Genomic DNA, 27,663 nt, shown 5'->3' on the forward strand with positions numbered 1-27,663 from the left:
GCAGGACTTTCTTGAGACTTTCTTGCAGGACTGGTCATGTGGTGGCGAATTCCCACAGTGTTTGTTTTTCCAGAAATACACTATTTTACCCTCATTTCTGAAGGGCAGCCTTGCTGGGTATAGTACTCTTTGCTGGCAGTTTTGTTATTTGAGTATTTTGAATATATCATTCCATTTTCTTCTGGCCTGTAGAGTTTCTGTTGAGAAGTCTGCTGTTACTCTGATTGGGGCTCCCTTCTAGGTGACTTAACGCTCTTCTCTTGCTTTTTAAAGATTCTCTCTTTGTCTTCAAGCTTTGCCAGTTTGACTATAATGTGCCTTGGAGAGGATCTTTTTGGGTTGAATCTGTTTAGGGATCTTTGAGCCTCCTGGATCTGAAGGTCTTTGTCTCTCTCTATACCTGGGAAGTTTACTTTTGTTATTTCAGTGAGTAGGTTTTCAGTGCCTTTTCTTTTCTCCTCCCCTTCTGGAACACCCATGATTCAAATGTTTGTGTTCTTAAGGTTGTCTGCTAGCTCTCTTAGATTTTCTTCATTTTTAAAAAATTCTTTTTTTCTTTTTTTTGTTTACCTGGGTTATTCTGAAAAGACTATCTTTGAGATCAGAAATTCTTTCTTTTGCTTGTTCTTTTGCATGTGAGAGGGCATGAGTTTTGGGGGCCAAGAATGAATTGCAATGGATTGAATTGTGTCTCCCTGAAATTCGTATGTTGAAGCCCTAACCTCTAGTGTGACCCTATTGGAAACAGGGCCTTTAAGGAGGTGATTAAGGCTAAGCAAAGTGATAAAGGTGGTGGTCCAGATCTGATGGGATTAGTGGCTGTATAAGGAGAGACAAGAGAGAACCTACTTTTTCTCTCTCTGCCCATAAGAAGAGGCCATGTGAGCACACAGGGATATGGCAGCCTCTTACAAGCCAGGAAGAGAGACCTCACCAAAATATCACTATGTGAGCACTCTGATCTCAGACTTCCAGCCTCCAGAACTGTGAAAAAATAATTGTCTGTTGTTAAAGCCACCAAGTCTATGGTACTTTCTTATGGCACCCTGAGCACAGATGAGCATCACATATATGCCACACACAACATGTATGTGCCGCACCTGTTGTGCATATGTGTGCATATGACACATGTTGCACATATACATATATGTATGTTAAATGTATGTATATACATTATGTTAGATATGTATATCATACACACCTATCTATCTACATATACACAGAGATTGAGAGAGAACACACAAACATTGATCTCCATGTCTGAGAGTTAGTTTAACCCCATTCTGAGACCTCAAATTCAAGCCCTGACCCTGGTCATTTGCCAAAGCCAATACTCCATGCCCTTGACCACAGTGTAACTAAGTCATAAAACATCAGAACATAGCACTGAAAAAAATAACTTATAACAAATCTCTTACTGATATATGTCAGCACCAGCATCTTCACATAAAATAGCTATAAATAATTTTGTAACCATGAAGGTCTTAATTTTAATGCAAATATATTTTCTATAATCAATGTATATTTCTAGACTTTTAAAAGGGATACCATTTTTTGATGTTTCATTAACTCACCTTGTCACAGATCCATTTCTTAGGATTTTCACTTCGGAAATGTTCTCCATAAGAATTAGGACCATACTTGCTTGATGAATGCATAGATGGGATGTACTTCTCATTTTTATGGTAGGAAGAAAATGGCAAAAACCTGAAACAATATTTAAGTGATATACTTAAAATGATTTCTAGAGGCATTTGATTTTTTTTTTTTAAACCAAGAATTTGGAGAAGTAGTACAGTATAGCAAAAATAACACATGGTTTGGAATCGGAATAACTGAATTCCATTTCAACATCTGTCACTAACTACTATGAATCTTTATTTCCTATTCTGAGATATAGATGCCAAAACTTTCTTCGCAGAATTTTTGTAAATCTCAAATATTTTGTAAACGCAGACAATGTTAATAAATTTATGAAGTTCATAAATTTATGTAACTCAAAGTTCACAATGTAAATAAAAATGTTCTTTATTTTAAAATGGTATTCCAAAATAAAAAGGACAGCTAGCACAGGCCATTCTCATTGAAATGGACTATCTTCAAATCTCAAGTCAACCAAATAATAGAGGCATTTTTGGTAGAAGTTAGGAATAAGGGGGCTTTCAAGTCAGCCAGTCCTGTACCCACATTCTAGCTTCGCCTTTGTTAGCTGCGTTCCCTTATGCAAGTTACTTGACCTCTATGAGCCTTTACTTCCATGTAGGATTGTTTCAAGTCATGAACAACTTAATATGTGTAAAGCATTTAACATGGAGGTTGAGAAAAAGATTGTCCAATAAATAATGGTGGTACTAGAAGTAGAAGTAAAAGTAGAAGTAACTTGTTGTGGCGATCACTACTATTACTATTATCATTATTATTAATTTTAAGTTTTATGATTAACATAAAAGACCAATCTTTTAAAACGCATACAAACTCTCACAGAGCATCTAAGATTGTGATGTGCTTTTCGTATAACCTGGTGAATTGCTCAAATTCTTCAGCAAAACCCACTGAAATAAGAGTAAAGAATTAAAAAAAAGTTATAAACCCACATGAAGAAAGAGAACAGAAAATGAAAAACAGCAGATAAAAATATCAATAAATTTTCTGTAGGTGGAAAGCAGAAAATTTGTAAATGACATAGAAGAATTAAGAAATGTGAAATATAAGTGCCAGAAGTGGGAGATGCCAAAGAGAAAGAAGGCAGATTCTACTGCAGAACACTGGAAGAGCTTGGGAACTGAAGCTAATTACTGCAGAAGGTGAAAATGAGGAAGAAAGCTGAAAACAGATGAAAAGTCTGCGTAAGGAGTAATTAAATCTTTAGGTCCCTGTCTCAGTCCAAGTATCTCTACAAGCCTATTCTCAGAAAAATTTACACCAAAGAGCTCTGGTCTCTAGGGAAGCAGACACAGCTAAAGGCCAAAGTGAGGCACCAATTGGAATTTGGATTTTCATCCAAAGTCTACCCATCGAACTCTTTCCCTACTCATCTCTTAAGTGAACTGGCAGCTGGATTTATATCCTTTAGAAGACTGATTGCATCTACTCAAAAGATACTGAGAGTTCCCAAAGAAATGAGCTCAAATATCACCATTTGGGGATGTCTTGATTAAAAAGGCCATAAAAGTGCAATAAAGTCTATCAGTCAAAAAGCTACTATCACACACAAGTACAGTTTCAAATACACAAATATGATTTCTAGGGACTGCTTTTTAATACAAATTTAAGAATGTATTACTAGAAACAATCAACATGAAAGAAAGGCACAAATCCAAACCTAAAAGAGAACCTAGAGGAAACAGACATTATAATGCAGGAAACAGGAGTGAACTCAGAAATTTTTAATAAATATAATCAAACGAGATATTGTTTCAATGAAATAAGAGCTGGATGCTTTTTTCAATAAAAGAAACATCTGGAGAAAACAGCAAGCTCTGGGAAATATATATATATATGAACACAGCAAAATAAAATATTCTGCTAAGAAAAATACTCTAAAATTCAGACTTTGAAAAAATTAAGTTGAGGTTCAACAAATATTTATCGAGCCATTACCATATGCCAAAGTTTTCACACATGTCATCTCATTTAATTAAGACATAAAGGATTATTTTAACATCTCTTCAACCGGAAATTTATTTTTTGCCACTGTGTTCAAAAATTTGTTTAAAAAATAATAAAGTAGGAAAACTAGTGTTATTTCATCAATTTTCATACCTCTCTGCAATTTCTTTTTAATATTTATTGATAAAATCCTTCTTAATACTTTTCTAAGAAAATATTTTCTATACTAAAAAACAAACAAAATACAGAGCTTTGAATTACACAAAATTATGGAAGCATGTATTACCTATGCTCTTGGGAAAAGAGCTCTCATATAAGACAGATTATGGTCCTTCCAGTGCTAATTTGCACATGGGATGGACATCACACACACAAAAATTAATGCGGCCCCAATGTCCCTGAGTATACAAAGGAGGTGCTGTGAGCCGGCTGCTGCACTTACAGTTTTTATCACTTCTGAATTGCATTTTAATAGTACATTTTTCTTTTGTGTCTGAACAAAATTTGCTTTCTCAAGGGACTGGATGGCTGGGAAGACAAGGCTGAAAGACTAGGTATTTTCCAGTCTGTGAATTAATTCTGCTTTTATTTAGCCATAATGTTAAAGTAACATGTATGCATATTCTTAAGTGTACGTATGCATGTGCATGTGTTTATATATTCAAAAATATTTAGACGTTTTATAAATAATCTTTAAAAACATTTATCTTCAAATTAGGAAGATATTATAGGATTTTCTCAGTAATGTATAAATAGCCATGAAAACACTTTAGTTGATAATTGAATTTTAGATAATTATCAATTACTTTAAAAATATGTATCTTTTATCAGTTTTAAGTATATAGTCAGTTGTACTTTATGTTTGCAGTGAGTACTTTTCTTTTCAACTAACTGAAACATTATGTTAAGAAGATGATATGGATTTACCTATTATTTCTTATAACCTCATCAAAGATACAGATCTGGCAAAAATTCTTAAAAACAATGTGGAGATAGAGTGGTATATAAAAACAAACAAGTCATTACTTAAATGTCTGGGCAATTACAGAAGAATTGGTTAAGGCCTAACAGTCAATTAGCTTCAGGGAAAATATAATATTTTAAAGTCTTTATACACCGAATATTAATATACTTAATATTATTTTCCAAATGAAAACACCAACAAGTTACACTTACTTTTTCCCCCTTTTCACTCTCTTTCATTTTCCCCATTTTCTTTTAGTCCTACTACTGTCCTTCATAATTCTAGGTTTTCTTCCAACCCATTTATTTCACAGCCAGTTAATTCAAATCTTCAAATTATGAACTTCTACTGCTGACTGATTCAAGCCTAACTTCTTTCACCTAGCTGTCAGGCTTCTTAGAACTTGATCTGTTCTGTCCTCTACCAGTCCCTTCCTGCCATTCTATCAATGCCATTCGCCTTTCCATTTTTCTTCTGCCATTCTACCTCCATGTCTTATCCATGCTCCTGCCCCCGAAATGCTGATCCATGCACTACTTATCTTTCAAAATCCAGCACAATACCCAGCCTTCCTAGGCAGCCTAATCTACCCACTCCAACTCACACTAATTTCTCTACTCTCTAAATATTTGTTCATTGAACAAACATTAAATAAAATGTTTTTATATACAAAGAGCTTTGAAAAATGCAGGGATATAATGATGGAAGATTGAGTACACCTAAGGGGAATTTACCTTACAGTAGGTGGTAGGGAATGAGACAATTAGCATGAGTAGAATGTGTAAGTTTTGTGATGGATGTAATGCACAGAGGAAGGCTTATGTTTGTATATGCATGGGTGTATGTGGGTGTGGTGGGTTACTGGCAGGAAAGTGGGGGGCGGGGCATGGAAAAGTTATCTTCCCAGACCATTTATGTCAGAGCTGGGTACTGAAAGACAAGTAGAGTTCATCAAGTTAAGAAGCTGGTGAAAGCTATTTTAGACAGAAGAAATAACACATAAAGATATGGAGGTGAGTTAAAGTACAGAAAGGAATGCTGAAGAAACCGAAGAGTTCAACATAACTAGAAAACTGAGCACCTTTGACGCAAAGTAGATCATGAATACCCTTATAGTGCAGATAAGATTGTCCATGGAGAATTTGTATAGTAATATATCACAGATCTTTATAAATTGCAAAACATTTTATTTTTACATAATATGTATGAATTCTGGCTGCCCAACAGGACAGTTATCTAAGCCACAATGGATTCTGCCTTAGGTAAATTATTTCAAAATGAACATAATGACAGAAATTCGTAGATATTAAGATACATGGTATGGAACAGGTCTCAGACACCAAACATGTCCTAGATTAGCCCCTATCTGTTAAAGGACTCCCAGTGCAATATACGCATTACAAAGCAGGATAAAGGGACACTTTAATACAAATTACCAGTTTGACTCCAGACTGCAATTAATTCTCCAATGAGCTATACAAGAGCATACAAGTAAGTCTTTTTATCTAGGCTACAGGCAGGAGAAATAGTAAACTAGAGTGAACTTCTTCCAAAATTTATTGCAGAGCTTGTACAATCCAACACTTTCTAATGTGGGGACTGCCCCTGGATCTACCCTCAGCATGTCAACAGCTAGCAAAAATCAGACATGTGTCAACAGACAGCACAGGTGTCTCTCCAGGTAGGATAGCCTTATTTTCTTACCACTGGCCAATGAAATAAAAGGAGAGACAGCCAAGGATTCTCCCCACAGGGAGCAAGTCTAGGGTGACATTTTAATACTCAAATATCCTGAGAGGTCAAGAGAAACTCTCTGAACAGAGGTACACCTCACCATTTGGAACTATGGTGCCTCTTGGGACCAAACAGAGCAGACCTACTCCTTGTTGAGCTGAATGGAGAGAGTGGATAGGGGACAGAGGGAGGGCAGGGCAGGCAAAGAAAGCCTTGGGCTTCTCTTAGAAACAGCCCATATGACACTGAAACAGATACTCAGATCTGGGCCTGGATTAGGTAAGCAAATATTAAGTAGATAATAAACACCTGATGCCTTGATTCATAGTAAATTCAATCCACCAGATATGTCTTAGATAACTAATGTGTTCAATACATTGTGCTAGATACTATGATATGAATATAAAAAAGTGAATGCACAGATGCCTCACCCAAAGACTCTTAAAATCTCATGAGGGAAAACAAAAACAAGGCAATAAAATAAGGGGAGAGAGTGCTCAGAACAAAGAGCACTGAGGCCAAATCTAACCGGGACTTTAACAAATGGGTCAGATTTCATCAGACAGAAATGGGCAATGAGGAAGAGAATACAAGCAAGGGACCACTGTGAGTAAATGCTCAGAGGTGAAAGATTGGAACACATATGTGGGGTCTTGTAAATACCTGTATGCACCTAACTTGCCCAGAAAGTAGAAGAATATTCTTCGCAGGGTGCTCGCTCCTATCAGAACAGGTTAAGCCTCAGCAGTCTTATTTCTTTTTACTTAACATCTCTAGGGAATATTATCCCAGTTACAGATACTATTGTAAAACCTGTAACCATCTTGGCCATCGCATTGCAAAGGCTAATTATTAATTACTGGGGATCAAGGCAGGTGGCCCATGATCACACTCCTCCCTCTAAACTATGTTGCTAAATTACATGCCTTGTGATTCTTGATGCCAAGACAAGTATGACATTTTCCACCTTTTATTGTAAGAGATTTCTTATTTATGAATTATAAAATAAACACAGGACTCTTACATAATAAATGACTATTGGTACATTCACTTTTTCATGTGGGAAAAGAGACAAATACTTTTCCATTGTCTTGGAGTGGGTATAAAATTCTTTAGTTTTCAAGTATAAAAACTTCCTATACTTTACAGACAAGAAAAATGTCAAGTAATGAAATGATAGAAAAGCAAATAAGGTCTTACGAATTTTGCTGTCTTAAAATTTGAATAATTGAACTTCAGATGTTCAAGTAGTAGTTTACTTCTAACTACCTTAAGAGTGACTGCAAGATGCTACTGTTTTTCTAGAATGCACTACCGAGGTAATAAATGATCAAAGAATTTCTCAGAAAATCAATAGATTTATCTTTCATACCAATAAAGTAGGAATTACGACAATTATTTTTTATGTTCTGATAGAAGAACCTTAGCACATGCTCAAACAATTACAAGCTTCGTCAATAAAGGATGTTAGTCTATAAGCAGACCCTCTCTTGCCAATCATTAATGCTGGAAGGACAGACCCTCCTAAATAGGGATACAAGAGTGAGTGCTAGGAGTAATCTTAGAATATTTGCTTAAAAGATACATTCAAAATGCTTGCAAAAGAAGAAGTGAGGATTAAGAGCTTTGTAATGTTCAAAACTGAGCAGTTATTTAATTTGGGGTAAACAAAGAAGAATAGAAAAAAAAAATTCGCTATAGGCAATTAAGAGAAGGGAATTTGTACTCTGGCTAACAAAACTTAATTTGACAAGCAAAGACATCCAGGTTTAAAAGTTTGAAAAGGTTGATGAAAGAATTAAAAAAAGAAAATATGGACAAAGCAAGTTGATTTAATCTAATAAACAATCAACAAATGAGAAATTTTCATGTTATAAAAGTACAGCTGTTAGAAAAGTTATTCTTAGACTCTAACATTTTAATCATCATTAAAATATAGAAAATAGGAAATTTAATGTTTTGAGGGCTGCTCTAACCAGTTCATGCCTGGTGTGATTATCAGATGACTTGGTTCCCATTAACTAATCATAGGCTTTTTTAAGACTAAGAATTTTGAAAGAACACATAATTGGATATAATTTATACAAATTATCTATATCTATGTCAATTATATTTAAAATAAAATGAGACATGTTTTACATTTGTAGTATGTATAATTAATAACAAATAATTTTAGCCCTTCTAAAAAAACCAAACCTAGCCAACTGCCCAATTCATAAAAAAGGGCCATAAAATGTTGAATATTTGTCTTTTATAATGCAGAATACTCTGTTTAAAAAAAAAAAGGTCAGCAAATAAATGTCTCCTTTTCATTATTTTCAATATGAGAAATAAAAAGTGTTTTCACTGTATGTATTAACCACCTCAATTTCCAGGTAAACATAATATATAGCTCATTAATGTCAACAGAAAGATTTCAAAACAGTCCACTAATCTATAAAGAAGTTTTAGATTACTGGAATTTTTGTTGAATAATAAAATAATAAAAAAATAATAAAATCAGCAACAACCAGGAATAGAAATTAGATAGACTTCATTTATGGACAATGAAAGCTTTCATTGAGATTTTAATACGACCATAGCTATAAGTGTTTAATACTCTTACATAAAGTATTTTATACTTAAAGTAGAATTCACAGCAGAAATTTAAAACTTATGAACCACTTAAGCAGCAATACTGACAGCACAGGTCTCTCGCCCAGGTTGGAGATAGAAATGTAATGTTTAAATATAAGGAATGCTAGTGGCAAGACTATCTGCTCAGCTAAACAATGAGCTTATATTGCAAGCTTTTAAATTTAAATGGGAAGACATATTTTGCCTTTCTCTTTACGTTTTTCTTAGCTTAAGAGACAGATTTCTCTGGATTTAGTATTATTATTATTATTAACAATCTCAAGTCGTCCTTGCTCATTACATCTATGCAACAACCTTCTGATATATATTTTGCAGAGTTGGGCTTTACTTTCTTCTAGTTGATTATGAAAAACCTCTTTAAAAATCTCTGCTAAAAGGTTCTAAATTGAAATGCCCCAGCTAAATAGCATTCACACAGGCTCTTCTTTTAGGTCATTTACGACAGTGAGTGTTTTAGACTAAGAAAGTTTCCAAAATGGCTAAAAATGATGAACTCAGATATTTTAAGAACTTGTATAAATGATATAAAATACATATATTTAAAGAGGAAAATAAAGCTATGAGAAACACATCAAATTATTCTTAGGAAGGTGTGAGAAGAAAATATGCTGAAACTGAGAAAAAAAAAAGAAAATTTGGAAAATCACATGTTCTTTTTTGAGTTATATCCAGAGTAGTATATTCCAAATTATGGTCTGTGGATAAGGGATGCCATGCCCAACTAGCTGGTCAGCTCCATGAAGCCAGGAGACCTTTGTCTGTCTTGGTCACTGCTATATTCCCAATGCATGGTGTAGTGCCTGGCACAGAGTAGGCATGCAATAATATTTGTTCTACGAATAAGTGAATATATTTGAAAAATGCTATATATTTCCCCCTTTGACATTCGCACTAAATAAAAGTGCAGTTAAGACTAAGAAGACCCATAAGTGCCAAAATCTGTTTGATTGTTTTTTGATGGATCTCGGACATGACCTGTGCCATTTTGCACGCAATAAGCACAAAATAGCTGCCAGCCTTTCCCTTATGAGAAACCTCGTGGTTTCTGAGAAATAGAAACTCTTCTACTTCCACATGGGTGCAACCTTCCACCTGATTGCATCAGCCAGCCTTATCTTCCACACCGGCACCAAACCCCTCCCTGATTACATTAGCCCTCCCTAAAGCCTATATTAGCTCTCCCACCCCTAAGCCTACTGCTGCCCTCCATTTTGAGTGCAACCTGGCAGACTTTTTACTTTAATAAAGCTTGATTGGTACCCAGCATTTCGGCTCACTTTCTTTCATTTTGGTGCCGAAACCCAGGAAGGATCCTGGCCAGGACCTTCTGGCAATCCCCTCTCTTGGGTTGACTGACCCCCCTGGTCGCCCTTCCTGGACCTGCCAAACCAGGTGCCTCCGAGACTCTCTTCTTTTGCTATTTCAGACCAACACATCCAACATTGGCCTCAATTCAGGGTGAGTGAGTGGGTCTGTCCTACTTCTATGGGTTCCCCCGACTACTCTCTACGACTACTGTCTACTTGCCACGAAGGCCAGGAGCCTGGCTGAGGGAACCCTTTTCAGGCCCCCCAGCTATTGGAGGATACTCCTTTAGCTGGTTGGTGGCTCCTCTCTAGAAAGGAAGGGGTGCACCAAAGAGGACACCCCTTGCTGTTACCCTTCTTCTGCTGGGACTTTTTCACCCTCTAAATAGGATCCTCACAATCCAAACCTTCACGTTCCACACCTCTGGGCTGTCTCCTGGCCAGTTTATCTCTTGGCCTCCAGGGAGACACTAAACCTAAATATCTCATTTTCTACTGTAATCTCTATGCCCTCTGGGCTGTCTCCTGGCCAACTTCTTGGCCTCCAGGTAGATATTAAACCAGAATGCCTCATTTTCTACTACAAGCAGGTTTGGCCTAAGTACAAACTAGACAATGGATCGCAGTGGCCAGAAGATGACACTCTTGATTTGGATACTCTTGACAACTTTTGTCACCGAAGCGGCAAAGCCAGAGAGATTCCTTATGTTCAAGCCTTCTTTTATCTCTGATCACGTCCTTCTCTCTGTCAAAACTGTCCTATGTCTCAAATTTTCCTAGCTTATCCCTGACCTCCCCTTCTGGACTCAGATCAATCTTTTGATCCGTCAGACCACTCTGCTCCCCGACCACCTCCTTATGCTCCAGTTCCTTCACCAGCCCCTCCACCTTTTCCCTCTCTTCCCCACACCTGGTCTCAAGACACTTGTCCTCAGCCACCCAACCCCACCCTTTTTCCCCCTTCATCAGGTGACAACCCCTCCTCAGCTCCAGCTCCTTTATACCCCCTCGGTGTGGCTAGGATGAAGGGAATTGTCCAGGTCCATATCCCCTTTTTTCTTTCTGATCTCTCCCAAATCAAAAAATGACTGGGATCTTTCCAGTCCAGCCTGGACACATATCTTAAGGAATTCTGATATCTCACCCAGTCTTATGATCTTACCTAGCATGATATTTTTATGATTCTCACTACTACTATGTCCCTCAAGGACAGGGAGCAGGTCTGGATAATGGCCCAACAACAGGCAGATGAGGTACATGCTCAAAATAATAGGCAGCCTGTGGGAGCCATTGCTGTCCCTTGCACTGACCCAAATTGGGACTACCAGGCTGGCCACGGGGATCGGGATCTCCAGGATAACATGATCACACACTTGACTTACAGCCTCCAAAAGGCTACTCACAAGTCGGTCAATTATGACAAGCTTAGAGAAATCACACAGTGATCACCGAAAATCCCAGTGAGTTCCTGACCCTCCTCTCTGAGGCTTTACATAAATACACATGTATAAACCCAGAATCCCCTGCAAGCATGGCCCTCTACACTCTCATTTCATTACCCAATCAGCCCCTGATATTCGAAAAAACTAAAAAGGCTTGAGGATGGTCCAAATACGACCCAATGAGACCTCCTCAATGCTGCTTTCAAGGTTTTTAACCATAGAGAGGAGGAGGGGAAGAAAGATCATTACAAAAGAGATCCTGCCAAATACCAGCTCCTGGCCAATGCTATCCATGGTTCACATACTGCAAAGCTGGCTGTCTCCAGGGGCAAGCCACCTAGGAACTGCTTCAAATGCAGTCATCAGGGTCATTGGGCGTGGGCCTGCTCTACCCCTAGGCTTCCTCCTGGACCCTGTCCTCAATGCAAACAGCCAGGTCACTGGGGAGTTGACTGTTCCACTCACCAGAGAGGGAGTGGTCCAGTCCCTAACCTACAACCTTTAGCTTTGTGGCCACCCCTACTGGAGCTTCCTGGCTTTTTCTAGGAGGAGGACTGACAGTGCCCAGGGCGCGAGGCCCTCACAGAGATCACCATGCACGAGCCCAGGGTAGCTCTCCTTGTAGCAGGTAAGCCAATCTCTTTTGTCATCAGTACAGGTGCCACTTACTCTACCCTTCCTGAATATGCAGGACCAACAACCCTATCCTCTATCACAATAGTAGGGGCCGTGGGACCAGAATACCACCCACGGATCACTCAACCCCTTTCCTGTACCCTACATCACACCCAATTCACACATAAATTTTTAATAAAGCCTCAATGCCCAGCCCCCTTACTGGGACAGGACATCCTTTCCAAATTCAAAGCTACCCTTACTGTAAACACTTTAACTCCAGCTATAATACTCCTGTTACAGGCCGCACCCAGACCTGGCCCCTGAGGCTTCCACCTTCCCCTTCCCCTTGGACAAGGTTAATCTCATAGTATGAGACACTTCTTCTCCCTCCATTGCTACACACCATTCCCCTATCCTTGTTAATTTGTGGAATCCCTTTTGTTCCCTAATGTCCCACAATACCCCATCGCTAACAAACACCGAATAGGCTGAAAACCCATCATACACAAAGTCCTTTCTTCTCTTCTCTTATGGCCTACCCACCCACTCACCTTTTAATACACACATCCTTCCAGTTATAAAGCCTAATGGCTCATACCATTTAGTTCAAGACCTCAGGGCCATTAATGCGGCTGTTTTACCCATAACCCCAATCATTTCTAACCCCTATACTCTTCTATCCACAACCCAAACAACAACCTGTTTCTTCTCTGTACTTGACCTCAAAGATGCCTTTTTTTTTTTCTATCTCCTTACACCCTTCCTGTCAAATCCTGTTCACCTTCACTTGGACTTATTCTGATACACGTTGTTCCCAGCAATTCACCTGGACAGTACTACCTCAGGGGTTTTGGGATAGCCCCCACTTCTTCAGCCAGGCCTTAAATCAAGACTTATCCAAACTTCCTCCACCCCCTAGCACTTTAATACAAATGTGGATGACCTCCTCTGTTGTAGCCCCTCCTATGAGGATTCAAAAGCCCACACTGCTGCTCTCCTTAATTTCCTGGCCTCCAAGGCATATTGAGTGTCCCTCAGCAAGGCCCAAATTTTTTCTCCTTCAGTTACCGATTTGGGAGTCCACCTCACCCCAACACCAAAGAAATAACAATGGATCACGTGAGTCTAATTTCTGAACTCCCTACTCCTACCACAAATGGTGAAATCCTTTCTTTCTTGGGGCTTGCAGGGTATCTTCACCTATGAATTCCTAATTTTGGTGTGCTAGCAAAACCACTTCATGAGGCAGCCAAAGGGGATCCTGTGGGATTCCCTTAGATCCCACAAAGCCCATTCACTCTCCCTTCCAGGGATTAAAAGCCACTCTCTTCGCAGCCCTGGCTCTATCCCTCCCAAACCTATCTCATCCTTTTATCCTATATATCACCAAAACCCAAGGATTGGCAGTAGGGGTTTGGGGGCAAGAGTCATGAGATATTTTCTCCCTGGTTGCATACCTCTCTAAACAACTAGACACCACAGCCTGGGGATGGGCTCCCTGTTTACTGGCCTTGGCAGCAGCCAAAGTGAATTAGCCTGGCAGGGTGCCCTCTGTGATTACACCACCAATGAGGTTACCCTCTGCTCCTTTTTCCTACTATGCACTCTCTCAACCTCTCAGCCCCTGAATGCTTGCCTTTTCTCTTCCTCTTGCTTCTTTTCCTAACAGAGTCATATGCCACACCTTGTTCACAATGTATAACCAAGGTCTTGGTGGGTGGAAGGACACTTTCCAACCTCCCAGGTCTGCCACTCAGAATGCTCGGGGGAACTGTAAAGGACACATTCACATCCCTGACACACGTTCCCACAACATGCTATGACCAGACAACTGCCACATCATGTTCTTATGGGGGTAAAATCTATTGGATAGTTCTTTCCAAAGGGGATGCTGCTAGAGTCCAGTGCCCCCACTCCAATAAAAATATTTCTGATTCACCCAAACGACTCACCTAGGCTATAGCAGTGGGGGAAGACTTCAGGACAAAACACATCAGACCCCTGACCATGATGGGACTTATCCTTCTTCTTGGTCCCTGCCTCTTTCGGTGTTTCTCTGGTTTCTTACAGGAACATATGCAGGCCTTCATGAATAAAAATATCACTGAATTTTTCATGGGATGAGGATATCAGCCACTCAGAATCAGTGACCCTTCCCTGGAAGAATACAGCCTCCCCACACAAAACCAATACCCCGCCACCTAATTGTTTTACCTGCCAACATAAATCTTTTATTTTTTCATATCTTCACCCATCTCCAGCAGGACGTAGCTTCAGAAGAATGAGAACTTTGCCCCTTTTCCTTTCTCCCTATTCTTAAAAGGCGGGGATGATGGATCTTGGATGTGACCAGCACCATTTTGCACACAATAAGCACAAAATAGCCGCCAGCCTTTCCCTTACGAGAAACCTCGTGGTTTCTGAGAAATAGAAACTCCTCTACTTCCACATGGGTGCAACCTTCCACCTGATTGCATCCGCCAGCCTTATCTTCCACACCAGCACCAAACCCCTCCTTGATTACGTCAGCCTTCCCTACAGCCTACATTAGCCCTCCCACCCCTATGCCTGGTACTGCCCTCCATTTTGAGTGCAGCCCAGCAGACCTTTTTCCTTTAATAAACCTTGATTGGTACCCAGTGTTTCAGCTCACTTTCTTTCATTTTTAATGTGATTTTCTCCAAATTTGGTTGATGGAAAACTCATTAGCATCTTCCAGACTAGTGTTTCAAGAGGCATAGTTTGAAAAATGCTGTTCATAGTAAGAAAAAGAAAAATGCAAGTATAGGTCTATTACTGGGACTGCTAGTGTAATATTAATAAACCCTCAAGGAGAAATCACAATTGAAATCGTTTTCTTTTGCTTGAGTTTTCATTCAATGAGAATGATTTTCGTGATCAGACATATTAGAACAAAACAAATTAAACCTAGTTCAAGCTCGAGAGTCAAAATTCAATATGTAAAAAATCACCGAGCACCTACTAATGTCAAATATAGTACTAAGTGTAGTGCATAAGTCATGGGCTCTGTTCTTGAGAAGCTTATCATCTGGAACAAGGGCTCTAATTTATCCATCTAGAAGGGCCAGGCAGGCTACATAAATGAGTCATATGTAAGAACTGAAGAGTCCAAGTTTTAATCAATTGTTGCCATGTACAACTATGGGCTCACTGTTTCCAGATCTCCTGATTTTTTATAAAAACTGAAAAATCTAGATTTTAAAAAGATTTGATTACCATTTTTAATTACTTTTCAATTATTAATTTTCAGAAAATTGAGAGATCCAAATACAACACACCTGGAGGCTATCTCCAGCTCAGAATCTACTAGTTTGCAACCTCTGGCTTAGAATTTGTAAGTGAGCATCTACTTCTGTCAATGATTTCAAGGTCTCTGACAAGTTAAATTAAATCTTAAATTACTGAGTAAAAGTTTTTATAAGATCACCAAATCACCATTAGTTATTCTTAAGAAATTGTTTCACAAAAATGTATCAAATGATTTTAAAAGCAGAAGAATATAGATTTTATAATATATAGGTGGCTTAATTTGATGTTAATTACCAGTAAGATTCTAAAATACAACATTAAAATAAAATTCTAGAAAAGTGCCAATATCAAATATACATCTATATACTCATATGTCACATATATGTCTTATATAGACATATGTATCACCATAGGTAAGAATGAAATTTTAAAGAAGGCATATCTGAAGTTTGGAAAAGAACTTACCAAGCCCTTTTATGATGTTCTTAAGAAAATATAGGAGAAATAAGAACTAGATGATAGAGGAGATATCAAAAGCTATTAATAAATGACTTCCAACAGCCAAATTCTATATATTCTTTCTAATCCTCATTGAACTTAAACTCTGCAACAAGCAGTTCATCCACTCCTTACAGTGAGTTCTCTTCTTTGATTCGCACAGTACCTCCTGGTTCTCTTTCTTGCTTTCTCAGTTTCTTGACTGACTCATTGCTTTTTGCTGATACCTTAAATTAATGACTCTTAACAAGAACTATGCATTAGAATGACCTGAGCATATTTTTCAAATACATATGCCTACTGAGCCAAACTATTTGTAATTGAGACTCAGAAATTCATATGTATATAATTTTAAACTTCAAAGCAACCTGGACTAAGAACCACTGCCTTAATGCTAAAGCAATTCCTGGAAATCTGTACTTAATTTCCTCTGTCTATAGTTTCTCCTGGGGGATATCTCCATGATCAAGATTTTAACTATTACCTCTACAACTGATGATTCCTAAATCTTTATCTCCATATACAATGTCTTGCTTTAACTCAAGAACAGTATTTTCAAATGCTCACTAGGAATATTCACCTAGATACACACAATAGGAACCTCAAATAGAGCTGCTTCCAAATTAAGCTCATATTCCAAACTTCCATCCTGTCAAAGCTGCAATGCTTCTTATATTTTTTTCTTAGTTAAGCAAGGACATCACTATCTAGCTAATCACCTAAGTCAGAAGGCATCAAGTCAAGCACCAGAGGACCCTCCTTCCTCTGCTCTACTCAATCTGAGGAAATCCTGTTCATGGTTCTACTCTCATAGAACATAGTATTGATATATGCAACATACCCTCTCCCGACCACAATTGTGGTCTATTCATATGTTAATTTAACATATGCATTAATTTAACACATATTTATTAAGCAGTTATTGTGCTATAAATTAAGCAAAACAGGTCCTCTCTCAGGAATTTGAACTGAAAAACAGGATGAGCTGTGAGTTCTAGAGCTGGAAGGCCATGCTGAATTAGGCCTGGGGTGGTAACTATGTGCAAGCTGAAGATTTATAAGAAAGAAAATTTATGATTTATGCATCAGCAGCTAAAGCTAGTCAGTAGAAAGAGGTAAGAAGCAAAAATGCAGAGAAAAGCAGAGATGCTACAAAAGGAAGAAAATCATGTCCCTGCGCCTTAGTCCAATTTTTCTTTGGTTCCTCATTGTCTCTATAAGATTCCTCAATGTATCTTTTAAACATGCTGTGAGACCTGTGAGCACATCTGACTCCATCTTGAGCTCTTACCACTTGCTATGCCCTTTGTGTGAACCTTGCCCACAAGAGTGATATGGTAACTAAGAGCAAAGTACTTAAAACAATAGAAACAATTTGCTGACTGTACTGAAGAAACTTAAAGATTAAGTACATATGTGGTGACAGCCGGTCTGCCCACCTGCATCACAGGACCACCACAGTCAACCATTGTCATAAGACATTTAGAGTTAGTAACATCACCTAGAGTTATAACAAGGAAAGTAATAACTTTCCTTGTAGCTCTTTTCCATTGCTTTGTGTGAGCTGCCTATATAAGCTTGGGCTTGGACAGGAGGCATCACTAAGAAACCTTGCCTATGCTTCTGGGTCATCACCTGCCCAATCTATCATCCTAAATATGAGTTAACCTTGAATAAAATTATTTGCTTCACTGGATGGAATTGCCTGCTTTGTTTTTTGGTCTCAAGATACCTTCTCAGTTTGGAGGGCATTGTACTTTTAGCTCACCCTCAGACACATACCCTTCATTTCTTGAGTGAACTTGAATGGATCTTTGTTCTTTGCAACTAAGAAAGCTCTAAGATAGTGATCCTAAATATATCTGTGCCCTTGACCACATCATCTTGCCATATTGGGTTGGCCCCTAAATCTGGCTTAAATTTTATAGGATTCTACCTACAATGCAGTTTGTCAACCTTTCTTTTCCCTGCATTACCAATGTCTCAGTTCTATTGCAAGTCCTCTTTTTCTATGAACTAGACTATGGAAATAGTTTCCTAACTAGTCTCTTTCTCCAGTGGCTGCCATTTCTAAACCATCTATATAGCTAGTAGAGTAATATCTCTATGCTATCTGACCCTTTCACTCCGGTGCCTAAAACACTGTGATGGTTTTGTAACTGCCTCAGCAGGGTAAAGTCCAAATACTTTATCATGGTATACATGACCCTTTATACTCTGGCCCAACCTATACTTTCCATATGCCGCTTTGTATGAGGCACCAAAACTATAAGCTAGGCTTCATGAGATCTCTCAGACAGCAAACTGCAACCCCTATGAGCTGTGCATCATTAACACAGGGATGGCTCTGTCCACGCCATCTCCTCCGTGCCACTTTCTTTGCTCTGTCTGTTAAGTTCTCTTCAGCCTTCAAGTCTCTTCTGATTCCCCCACCCAGTTTTGAACCCTAAATTGAAACACATTAAGAGTTATAGAAGAATGTATGAAGGAATGAAAAAACATTTTAAATAGGGGAACTTGGGATGTATAAATGCCATACCAATGTAAGGATACACGTAAGTATGATAGAGAGATGACTATCTTTCACAAAAGAAATTCCATATGCCACATAATTTGATGAAAAGTCCATCAACAAAAAGTCCATTGATGAATCTTTTCTTGGTATATGTCAGGCATTGTATGAGGAAAAGTGCTTAAAATATGACAAAACCTAACTAAAAAGACTAAAAGCGTCTTTTTATGTCTGACTGCATACAATAAAAGTATATACAATATTCTCAGGAACATCACTAAAAGTATTCCAAAGTATCAAATTATGTAGATGTTATACATCTTAAACTTCTTTAGACTTATTTGTAAGTAAAAACAGAATTCTAGTATTCTGTGGTGATTTATGTAAGAAACAATTTTTTTTTTCAAAGAAACAGCACAGTTCTCACTATACAGCCAAAGTAATAAAGGCTCTTTTGTAGACAAATTCTAGAACTTCTTAATTATACACAAGCTTATTATCTATATCCCCAGTGTTATAGAGTACCAGAACTTCATTAGAAAAATTAAGCTGGAAAAATGAAGGCAGCACTTTGTAAATTTCCACTGGAAATTAGCTGGGAGAAGCAGAGGAATACTGGATCAAAAGAGGGTAATCATGCTTAACTGTGCCCTAGAGCACCCGCATGTATAATACGATTTGCACAGTAACTACCTCTCCTATTACTGCTTGTTTGGAGTATGCTGTGTTAATGGGGTTAGCTAATTTAGTATTTTAACTTAAAAAGACTCCGCTGATTAATAAATGTTGCACACTGTGCTAGTAATTAAAACAAATGGAAGAGTTATAAATAAAAGTTGAATTATTAAGAAAACATTATCTGAAAATATATGATAATCCCTATTTATCATAATACAATAACAGTTCATAAAATATGCAAATTGTAAAAAGGTCTACGGTATTTCAAAAAAATCACACAAGTCAAAAAAGTTCTAAGATGTGTCAAATTTCCTTTTCACTATTTTTTAGGGATAAATGTAACTAGATCTCATCCATACATACCACATTTTCAAAATGCCCTTTTAAAAAACTGTTATTTAGATTTGGCTCCCTTTCCCACATTTTTTCTATAGTAATACCTAGAAAATAATAATAATATTTAATTAAAAACAATATTTAAAAGGTTTAAAAGTGAGTAATCCAGCATTTACCAAGGCTCCTATCTAAGCTAGGTTGTAAATTTGAGGAAAACAAAGGCAGATAAGAGTCACAGCTGTGGAATGCTTTTTATTAGTTCCAGCATGTGGAGGAGCTCAAGAAATCGAGTAACTAGTTCTGCTTTGCTACTAAATGTTTATAGTATATTTCCCATTTCACCTACTCCGAGTAACTATCAGAAAATTAACCCCTTTATTTTTCCAAAAGATGAAGACACAGTTATTAAGCTTTCTGTATTTCTTAAGTAAAAGTCTGTGTAAGTTTAAAATGTATTATAGCTAAAATATAATTTAATCACAAACTTCTATTGATAGGGAAACTCAAGTCATTGTCATATTTTTTTAATCCTCAGTGTCCACACCCTAAACCCACAGAAGAATCTTGAATTCTTAGGGATCCAACTATTTCCCTCAAGTTTAGTTCAGGCTTACGATGAATCTAAACACCAAAGTTTGACTTAGCAAGCAGCTCCTTTATATGAAAATCTTTATGAAGAACACTTGTATGTGTTTCTTTTGCTGCTATAACAAATTGCTACAAATTTGGGAGCTTAAACAATACAAATTTATTAACTTAAACTTCTGGAGGTCAGAAGTCCAAAGGGTCTAACTGGACTAAAGGTGTTGGCAGGGCTGACTTCCTTCTGGAGGCTCTGGAGGGGGACCTGTTTTCTTGCCTTTTCAGCTTCTAAAAGGCTGCCCACATTCTTTGGTGTGGCCCTCATCTCCATCTCAAAGCTAGCAGGGGCAAGTGGAGCCCTTCTCACACTGCATCACTCCAACCTCGTTTCACGGAGTCAAATCTTTTTCTGCCTCCCTCTTCCACCTCTAAGGACCCTTGTGATTACACTGGTCCCAACCAGGTAATCCAGAATAATCTCCCTTTCTAAAAGTCTTTAATTTAATCACACCTGTAAAGCCCTTTTTATTACATAAGGTAACATACTCATAGGTTCCTGGGATTAGGACAAGTGGACTCTTTGGGGAGTCATTATTCTGCCTACCAGAACAATGACTGGCATTGACTTCTACTCCAATACCCTAAATTCACTCATTTTTGATACATTGTAGTCTGCATAATGATATTCTCCTGTATTAAGCCATGATGTTTACGATTAATATAAGCCGTTAACATATAGGCCATCACACCTCTCCTGAGACTTTAGTGAAGTCCATATCGTAGCCTATATTGTCTGACTTATAATTGTCTGTATCATTCCTTCTCTGCTGTCTTGATGGCTGAATTAAACATCAGCTTTGCTACCTCTGGTAGCACTGTAACCTTTCATTTCTTCCACCTCTTATTAATAACTTCTTTCACTATTTCATTTAGGCAATTTGCATGGTCCCATTTCACTCTGAAAATATTCCTGGAATTATTCTCTTTAAAATTCCAAACCCTAAAATTCTCTCTGATCACTATCTCCCATAAAGACAAAGTAGAGTGTGTGTAACATTCTGCCATATTTAAATAAAGAAACAATAAATACATATATAATTGTAAATGCAAACAAAAATTCCTGGGTAAATACACAAGAAATGGTTGACAGTAGTTGCCTCTGGAAAACATAACTGAAGATCACTGAATAATGTTTAAAGTTTTTACAATAAATATGCATTGTGATTTTTTTAAAAAGTAAACAAAAATCCTTTTTCATTTTATAAGTGGAATTCAGAAGATTGAGTAAATCAGGAGAGGTCAGAAATTCCTTTTGGAAACCAGAGAGAACATGGAACATAAAGGAATGCAAACAGCTAAAACAGAGTTCCTTGTGAAATGTGGTGAAGATTAGCTAGACAAAGAAGCTTGAAGTATCTGTGTCTTGAAATAAAAAATTAAAATTCATCATGAAGGTGATAAAAAGCCATCAAAAAGCATTTTGCTAAATAAGAGCATGACTGAATTTCTTTAGTGTTGGTGTGGTAAAATGCACTGAATAGGAGTAAGACTGGGTAGACCAGATAGAAGGCATTTCATGGCAACTGAAGTAAAAAAATAAGTGTCTAAATTAAGACAGTAGTCGTAAAAAAGAGAAGAGAGGCTGAATTTGAGAGATACTTAAAAAGGAGAATAAACAGGACTTGAGGACTGATAGGACTGGATGATGCTGGAGAAGGAAAAGAGTGTAACCACAAGGCTCCAGCTTGGGCAGATAGCTGGTGCTGCAATTCACACTCAAGACAAGAAGAAGCAGGCCAATGTGTTATATACTGAGTACAGGACATCTGGTGGAGATGCAAACAAAGATGGCAGTTAAAAATACAAACCTGGAATATAGGAGCAAGATCTTGGTGATTTAGAATGAAAATTACTGGTACAGAGGTAGGTGGTAGTTGAAGTTTCTTAAATAGAAGCAATCACTCAGAGATTATATATAGAAAGAAGAAGAAAGTAAAAAAAAAAAAAAAAAAAAAAAAAAAGTAAAAGATTATGGCAGCCCTAGTAAACAAATACATAGAAATCAGTCTTTCAGAAACCTAATGAGAAACATTTTATGAGCTTAGGACACTGTGGCCTATGAAGAGCTCCCCATTTAAAAAAAATCTGCCTCTTTGATGTCCTACATGCAGAGTTATAATGTTTGTAGCAAATACAAAGCATGACAGTAATTATCTTTTATTATGACCCTACTATGTCCCTGGCACTTTATACTCATTGTCTCACTCAATCTCCATTAGAATCTTTTAAGGTAACATTTCTGCCTTCATCTTATAGGCAGGGAAATAGAGGCTCAGGGAGGCTAAACCATTTACCTATGATCATGTTGCAGTTGTGAAATGGAGCCAAGATTTGGGTTCACAATAGATCTAGCTCCAAAGCCTACACTTATACTATAACACATTGCAATTTTCATAATGATATAAAAACAAAATGACTAAATGTCAAACCCTGAGATATAACGCTAACATTTGAGCCCTTAAAACTAGAAATAAAAGGTTCTACATTTCCAGGTTTAGATAGAGGGTTCCTAATTAAGGCCATTGGATGGCAAACACTGCCTTTAATTCCTTATAGGTAAAATTGATAATGTGGCAAAGGACCCATGCAATCTCTATGATAAGAACATACTTCCCCCCCGATTTCTATCACTTTTATCTGCAAAGATATAAAACCTAAATTTCTAACATTTTTGACATACAAGACAAAATTATATGTGATTCAGTACACGAAAACCAAAACAGTTCCAGAAGAAGCTATTAAATATCAGTGTTTAAATTCTCCTAATAGTGCAATGATCCTTAGGCTAGTTGCTACTTAGCCTAGTTTGCTAAAAATATGATAGCTTTGAATCTATAGTAATTTCTTTAGCATTCTCAATTTGGTTTGTTTCTCATTGGTTGATAATCCTAGAAGCATTTATCAATTTCTGAAAGTTGCAGGTTGAAGGGTAACCAGCAACATCTTTGACACTGAAGATATTTGCAAATATCCTATGGAAAGTACTTTTCTTTGGGGATAACACTTATATCTGAATTTTCCAGGCTTACCGAGGAAAATACTAAGAAAGGATATCTCAATATTTTTGATATACGATAATTTCTGTAGAAATATCAATGAGATTAATAATCATTGCATTTTGTGGGCAATTTATCTTGTTATTTTATAAACCTTTGCACAGTTGAAAATAGAAAAATAATTGAGTGATAAAACTTTACATATTCATCACTAAATTGTATATTTTGCTTGACTAAGTCTGAGTAGCATTAATCTTCAGTAACCTTGTGGTAAAATGAATCTACCTACCCAAAACTAGTTGAAAAAAAAAAAGTTCTTTATTTTCTTATTCATCATATAATGGGTTAACTTAATCAATTAAAGAATCTGCTAAAAACTCAGTAGCTAATTATTTCACTTCAAGTAACTGCTATAAATCAAAAACATTACAGAAATTGCTCGAGATGCTTGCCAATTTTATCTTTGATATGAGTTTGTGTGAAAATTTTTATTTTTCAAGAGTCTCCTCAGAAATGCATCATTAAAATAAAGTATATTATGGGGCCGGCCCCATGGCTCACTCGGGAGAGTGCGGTGCTGTTAACGTCGGGGCCGTGGGTTCGGATCCTATATAGGGATGGCCGGTGTGCTCACTGGCTGAGCGTGGTACAGACCATACTGTGCCGAGGGTTGTGATCCCCTTACCGGTCAAAAAAAGTATATTATATATATATCTTTTCTGACTAATGAAGTGATCCAAAATACACTCTGATGGATAAGAGATAATTCTAGTTTCTTTGTATCACAAAACACATTTTTATTGTCTTTTGTAATATTACTATATTAATTATTACTATATAACATATATTAGATGTAATTAGTTCGTATTCCATGATGTGTAAATAAAAATAAATAATTGCAATATTATAACTTGTAGTGTACTACTATATAATAATTTGTAGTAATATTTTATATAATAAAATCATTATATTATAATTATAGTAATTTCTATTAAAATAATATAATGATGTCATTATCACTTAGTATATAAGTAATACTAAAGAATTCTTATAAGATTCATTGCAAAGATAATTATAAGAGACATTATAAGATATTGAAAATAACAATAATAAAGCCATTCTAGATTTTAAATGGTATATTTATAAATTATATGTGACTCTATTGATGACAAAGTGCCTTAAGAGAGAGGAGATGCCTTGGAGAAAGATGTATGAATTGGGACCCAAATCATTGATGCTAATAAAATAATATTAAACTGTATACGCTATTAGATTGTCCTTCGTCTTTTTCAGTCATCTTGCTTAGTCATAAAGAAATTAACCACTTCCATTGCACCTGATTTACAATGTTATATAAATGTATCCAAATGAAATTTTGTCCACGTTAAGAAAAGCGTTTTTGTTTTATTGGATCGTATTTTAGCAGCATCATAAATATGTAAGCTTTCTCTAGATAATTAAGGAAATTATCCTCACAGATGCCTAGACAGTGGTCATTTATAATCCTTAAAATGCCACTCAATCTTTATTTTTTTCCCTTTCAGTTGTATATATATTTTTTCCATCAGTATTGACCTTATTTAAAATATTTGCATGACAAAAATGATTGCTTTTGAAAGGTCAAGGGTATCTTTACCTTTTCTAAAAAATAAAAGATTCTCTACCATATTAGCAAATAGAAAATAGAAGAAAACTAGGGGCAACAAACACAGTACAGTGATTTTCTTAAGGTGAGAACTCACATATTGTCATTTACATTTTGCACCCATTCCTTTCTTCTGAGCTCCCCTCTGGCCAACTTTAACTCGGTGATTGTTTCTGCCACCCACAGTGTTGGCTCCAAAGGCTTGTAGCGTTGTTCTAATACTTCAGTGATATCTCGGAAGGGCCCCTGACAAGACAATATCAGGTACATATTTTATTACAGAAGATTTTTTTGACATATTATTGATGACTGAAGCTATCAAACATCTACAAAGTATAGTAAATTTACTAAATTGTTTTTAAAATACAATGTGTTCTTTTCAGAGCTAGAAAATACATGATATGACAAAAGAATATCACTTATCTTCAAAATATGTTCTCTCAAGTAATGCTAATTACATTAAAGCCCTGGGAAGCCCTCCCCCACCCAACAGAAGGCAGGAGCACTACCACAATAGGGTCCCAGGAGGAACAGCCACAAGCAGCCTTCCCCCACTGGAACAGAATACATGAGTATCATCGGGACCAGAGGCTCAAGTGGAAAAGCCATGGGCAGTCTGACCCCAACTAGAACAGAAGACAGGAGCACCATCACAACTGGAGGACCCACACTGCCTTAGCACAGATGGTTCACCATGACCACTGCTATAGCTTCTGCTGTGGCAAAGATGGCTCACCACACACTAGCAGCCATGATCACTGTGCAGGCAGACCACCCACAAGCAACTTCATGGACATGAGGAGAATCACTAGAGAAGTATGGAAAGAGAGGAGGAAGTCTTTCTCCTCAAAGCCCACTCAAGAGTAATAGAAGCAACTGCTCTACCAGATGACCAGACATTAAGGTAGACATAATAGATATACAAAAAAAAAAAAAAGAAAAGAAAAAGAAAATACGGCATCACCAAAAGAATACAGTAATTCTCAAGGACCTGACCCCATTGAGCAGGAAACTCTTGAAATGACTGAAAAGGAATTCTGAGCAATGATCTTAAGGAAACACAATGAGATAAGAGAAGACTGAGTTAGACAACATAATGAAAAGAGAAAAAATATTCAGGTATGAAGAAGGAGATTTACAGAGATTAATACCTTTAAAAAAATGTAGCAAAACTCCTGGAAATGAAGGATTCATTCAATGAAATAAAAAAATACAACCAAGAGTTTAAGTAGCAGGTTAGAGCTTAAGCATCAGATTAGAGCAAGCAGAAGAAAGAATTTCTGACACAGTCTTATCAAAATAACCCAGGCAGACAAAAAAAAAAAGTAAAAAAAAAATTTTTTTTAAATGAAGAAAATCTAAGAAAGCTAGCAGACAACCTTAAGCACACAAACATTTGAATCATGGGTGTTCTAGAAGGGGAGGAGAAAAGTAAAGACTCTGAAAACACATTGAATGACATAATAAAAGAAAACTTCACAGGTATAGGGAGAGACACAGACCTTCAGATCCAAGAAGCTCAAAGATCCCCAAACAGATTCAACACAAAAAGATCCTCTCCAAAACAAATTATAGTCAAACTGGCAAAGCTCAAAGACAAAGAGAGAATCCTAAAATCAGCAAGAGAAAAGCATCAAATCACCTATAAGGGAGCTCCCATCAGACTAACAGCAGACTTCTCAATAGAAACTGTATGGGCCAGAAGAGAATAGGATGATATATTCAAAATAATAAAAGAAAAAAAACTGCCAGCCAAGAATACTAACCCCAGTATGACTATCCTCTAGAAATAAGGGGAAAATAGTGCATTTACCAGACAAACAAAAACTGCAAGAGATTACCACCATACGATCAGCCCTACAAGAAATTTTCAAGGGGTTCCTGGATGTGGAATCCAAAAAGCAATAATAGCTACCACACATATACAAGAAAGAACAAAACCTACTGGTAAAACAAAAACGGAAATGAGAGAGAAAAAGAAACCATATCTTAAAACCTCAAAAACCAACAAACATTGAAGATGAATAATAAAAGGGGAAAAAAGAAAAAAAAATATTTAAAACATCTAAGCAAACAGTGATAAAATGCCAGGAGTGAGATAATACCTTCCAATAACAACACTAAATGTAAATGGATTAAACTCTCCACTAAAAAGTCACAGACTGACTGAGTGGATTAGAAAGCTAGACCCAACTATATGCTGTCTTCAAGAGACTCACCTCATCTGTAAAGACACATACAGATTATAGTGAAGAGATAGAAAAAGATATACTTTGCAAATGCAAACCAAAAATGAGCAGGAATAGCTATTCCTATATCAGATAAAATAGACTTTAAACCAAAAACCATAAAAAGAGACAAAGGCCACTATATAATGATAAAGGGATCCATCCAGCAAGACAAAATAATAGTCATAAATATATATGCACCCAACACTGGAGCACCCAGATATATAAAGCAAATACTATTAGACCTAAAGAAAGAGACAGACCCCAATACGATAATAGTTGGGGACCTGAACATCCCTCTCTCTGATCATAGACAATCTGTTCAATGTTGAGAAGATTTAAAGCACACCTCAGACAAACTGGATCTGGCAGATATTTATATAATATTTTATCAAACAACTACAGAATATACATTCTTCTCATCAGCACACAGAACATTCTTCAGGACAGACCACACATTAGGTCACAAATCAAGTCTCAGCAAATGTAAAAAACATAAAAATTACTCAGGTATCTTTTCAGACCACAACAGATTGATTCTAGAAAT

At 37.0% G+C, this 27,663-nt stretch overlaps 1 protein-coding gene across 1 annotated transcript in view; it reads right to left on the reverse strand.

Moving 5' to 3' along the window:
• Positions 1–27,663, reverse strand: part of SPATA17 (spermatogenesis associated 17) — a 245,377-nt gene that overhangs the window by 66,302 nt on the left and 151,412 nt on the right. Inside the window, exons 8-9 of the mRNA XM_063115289.1 lie at positions 24,986–25,134; positions 1,575–1,707 (exon numbers count right to left, since the gene is read on the reverse strand). Coding sequence (XP_062971359.1) covers positions 1,575–1,707; positions 24,986–25,134 — 282 coding nt within the window. The remainder of the gene's footprint in view (positions 1–1,574; positions 1,708–24,985; positions 25,135–27,663) is intronic.

The sequence above is a fragment of the Cynocephalus volans genome, chromosome 11, assembly GCF_027409185.1.
Source record: "Cynocephalus volans isolate mCynVol1 chromosome 11, mCynVol1.pri, whole genome shotgun sequence".
Lineage (NCBI taxonomy): Eukaryota > Metazoa > Chordata > Mammalia > Dermoptera > Cynocephalidae > Cynocephalus > Cynocephalus volans.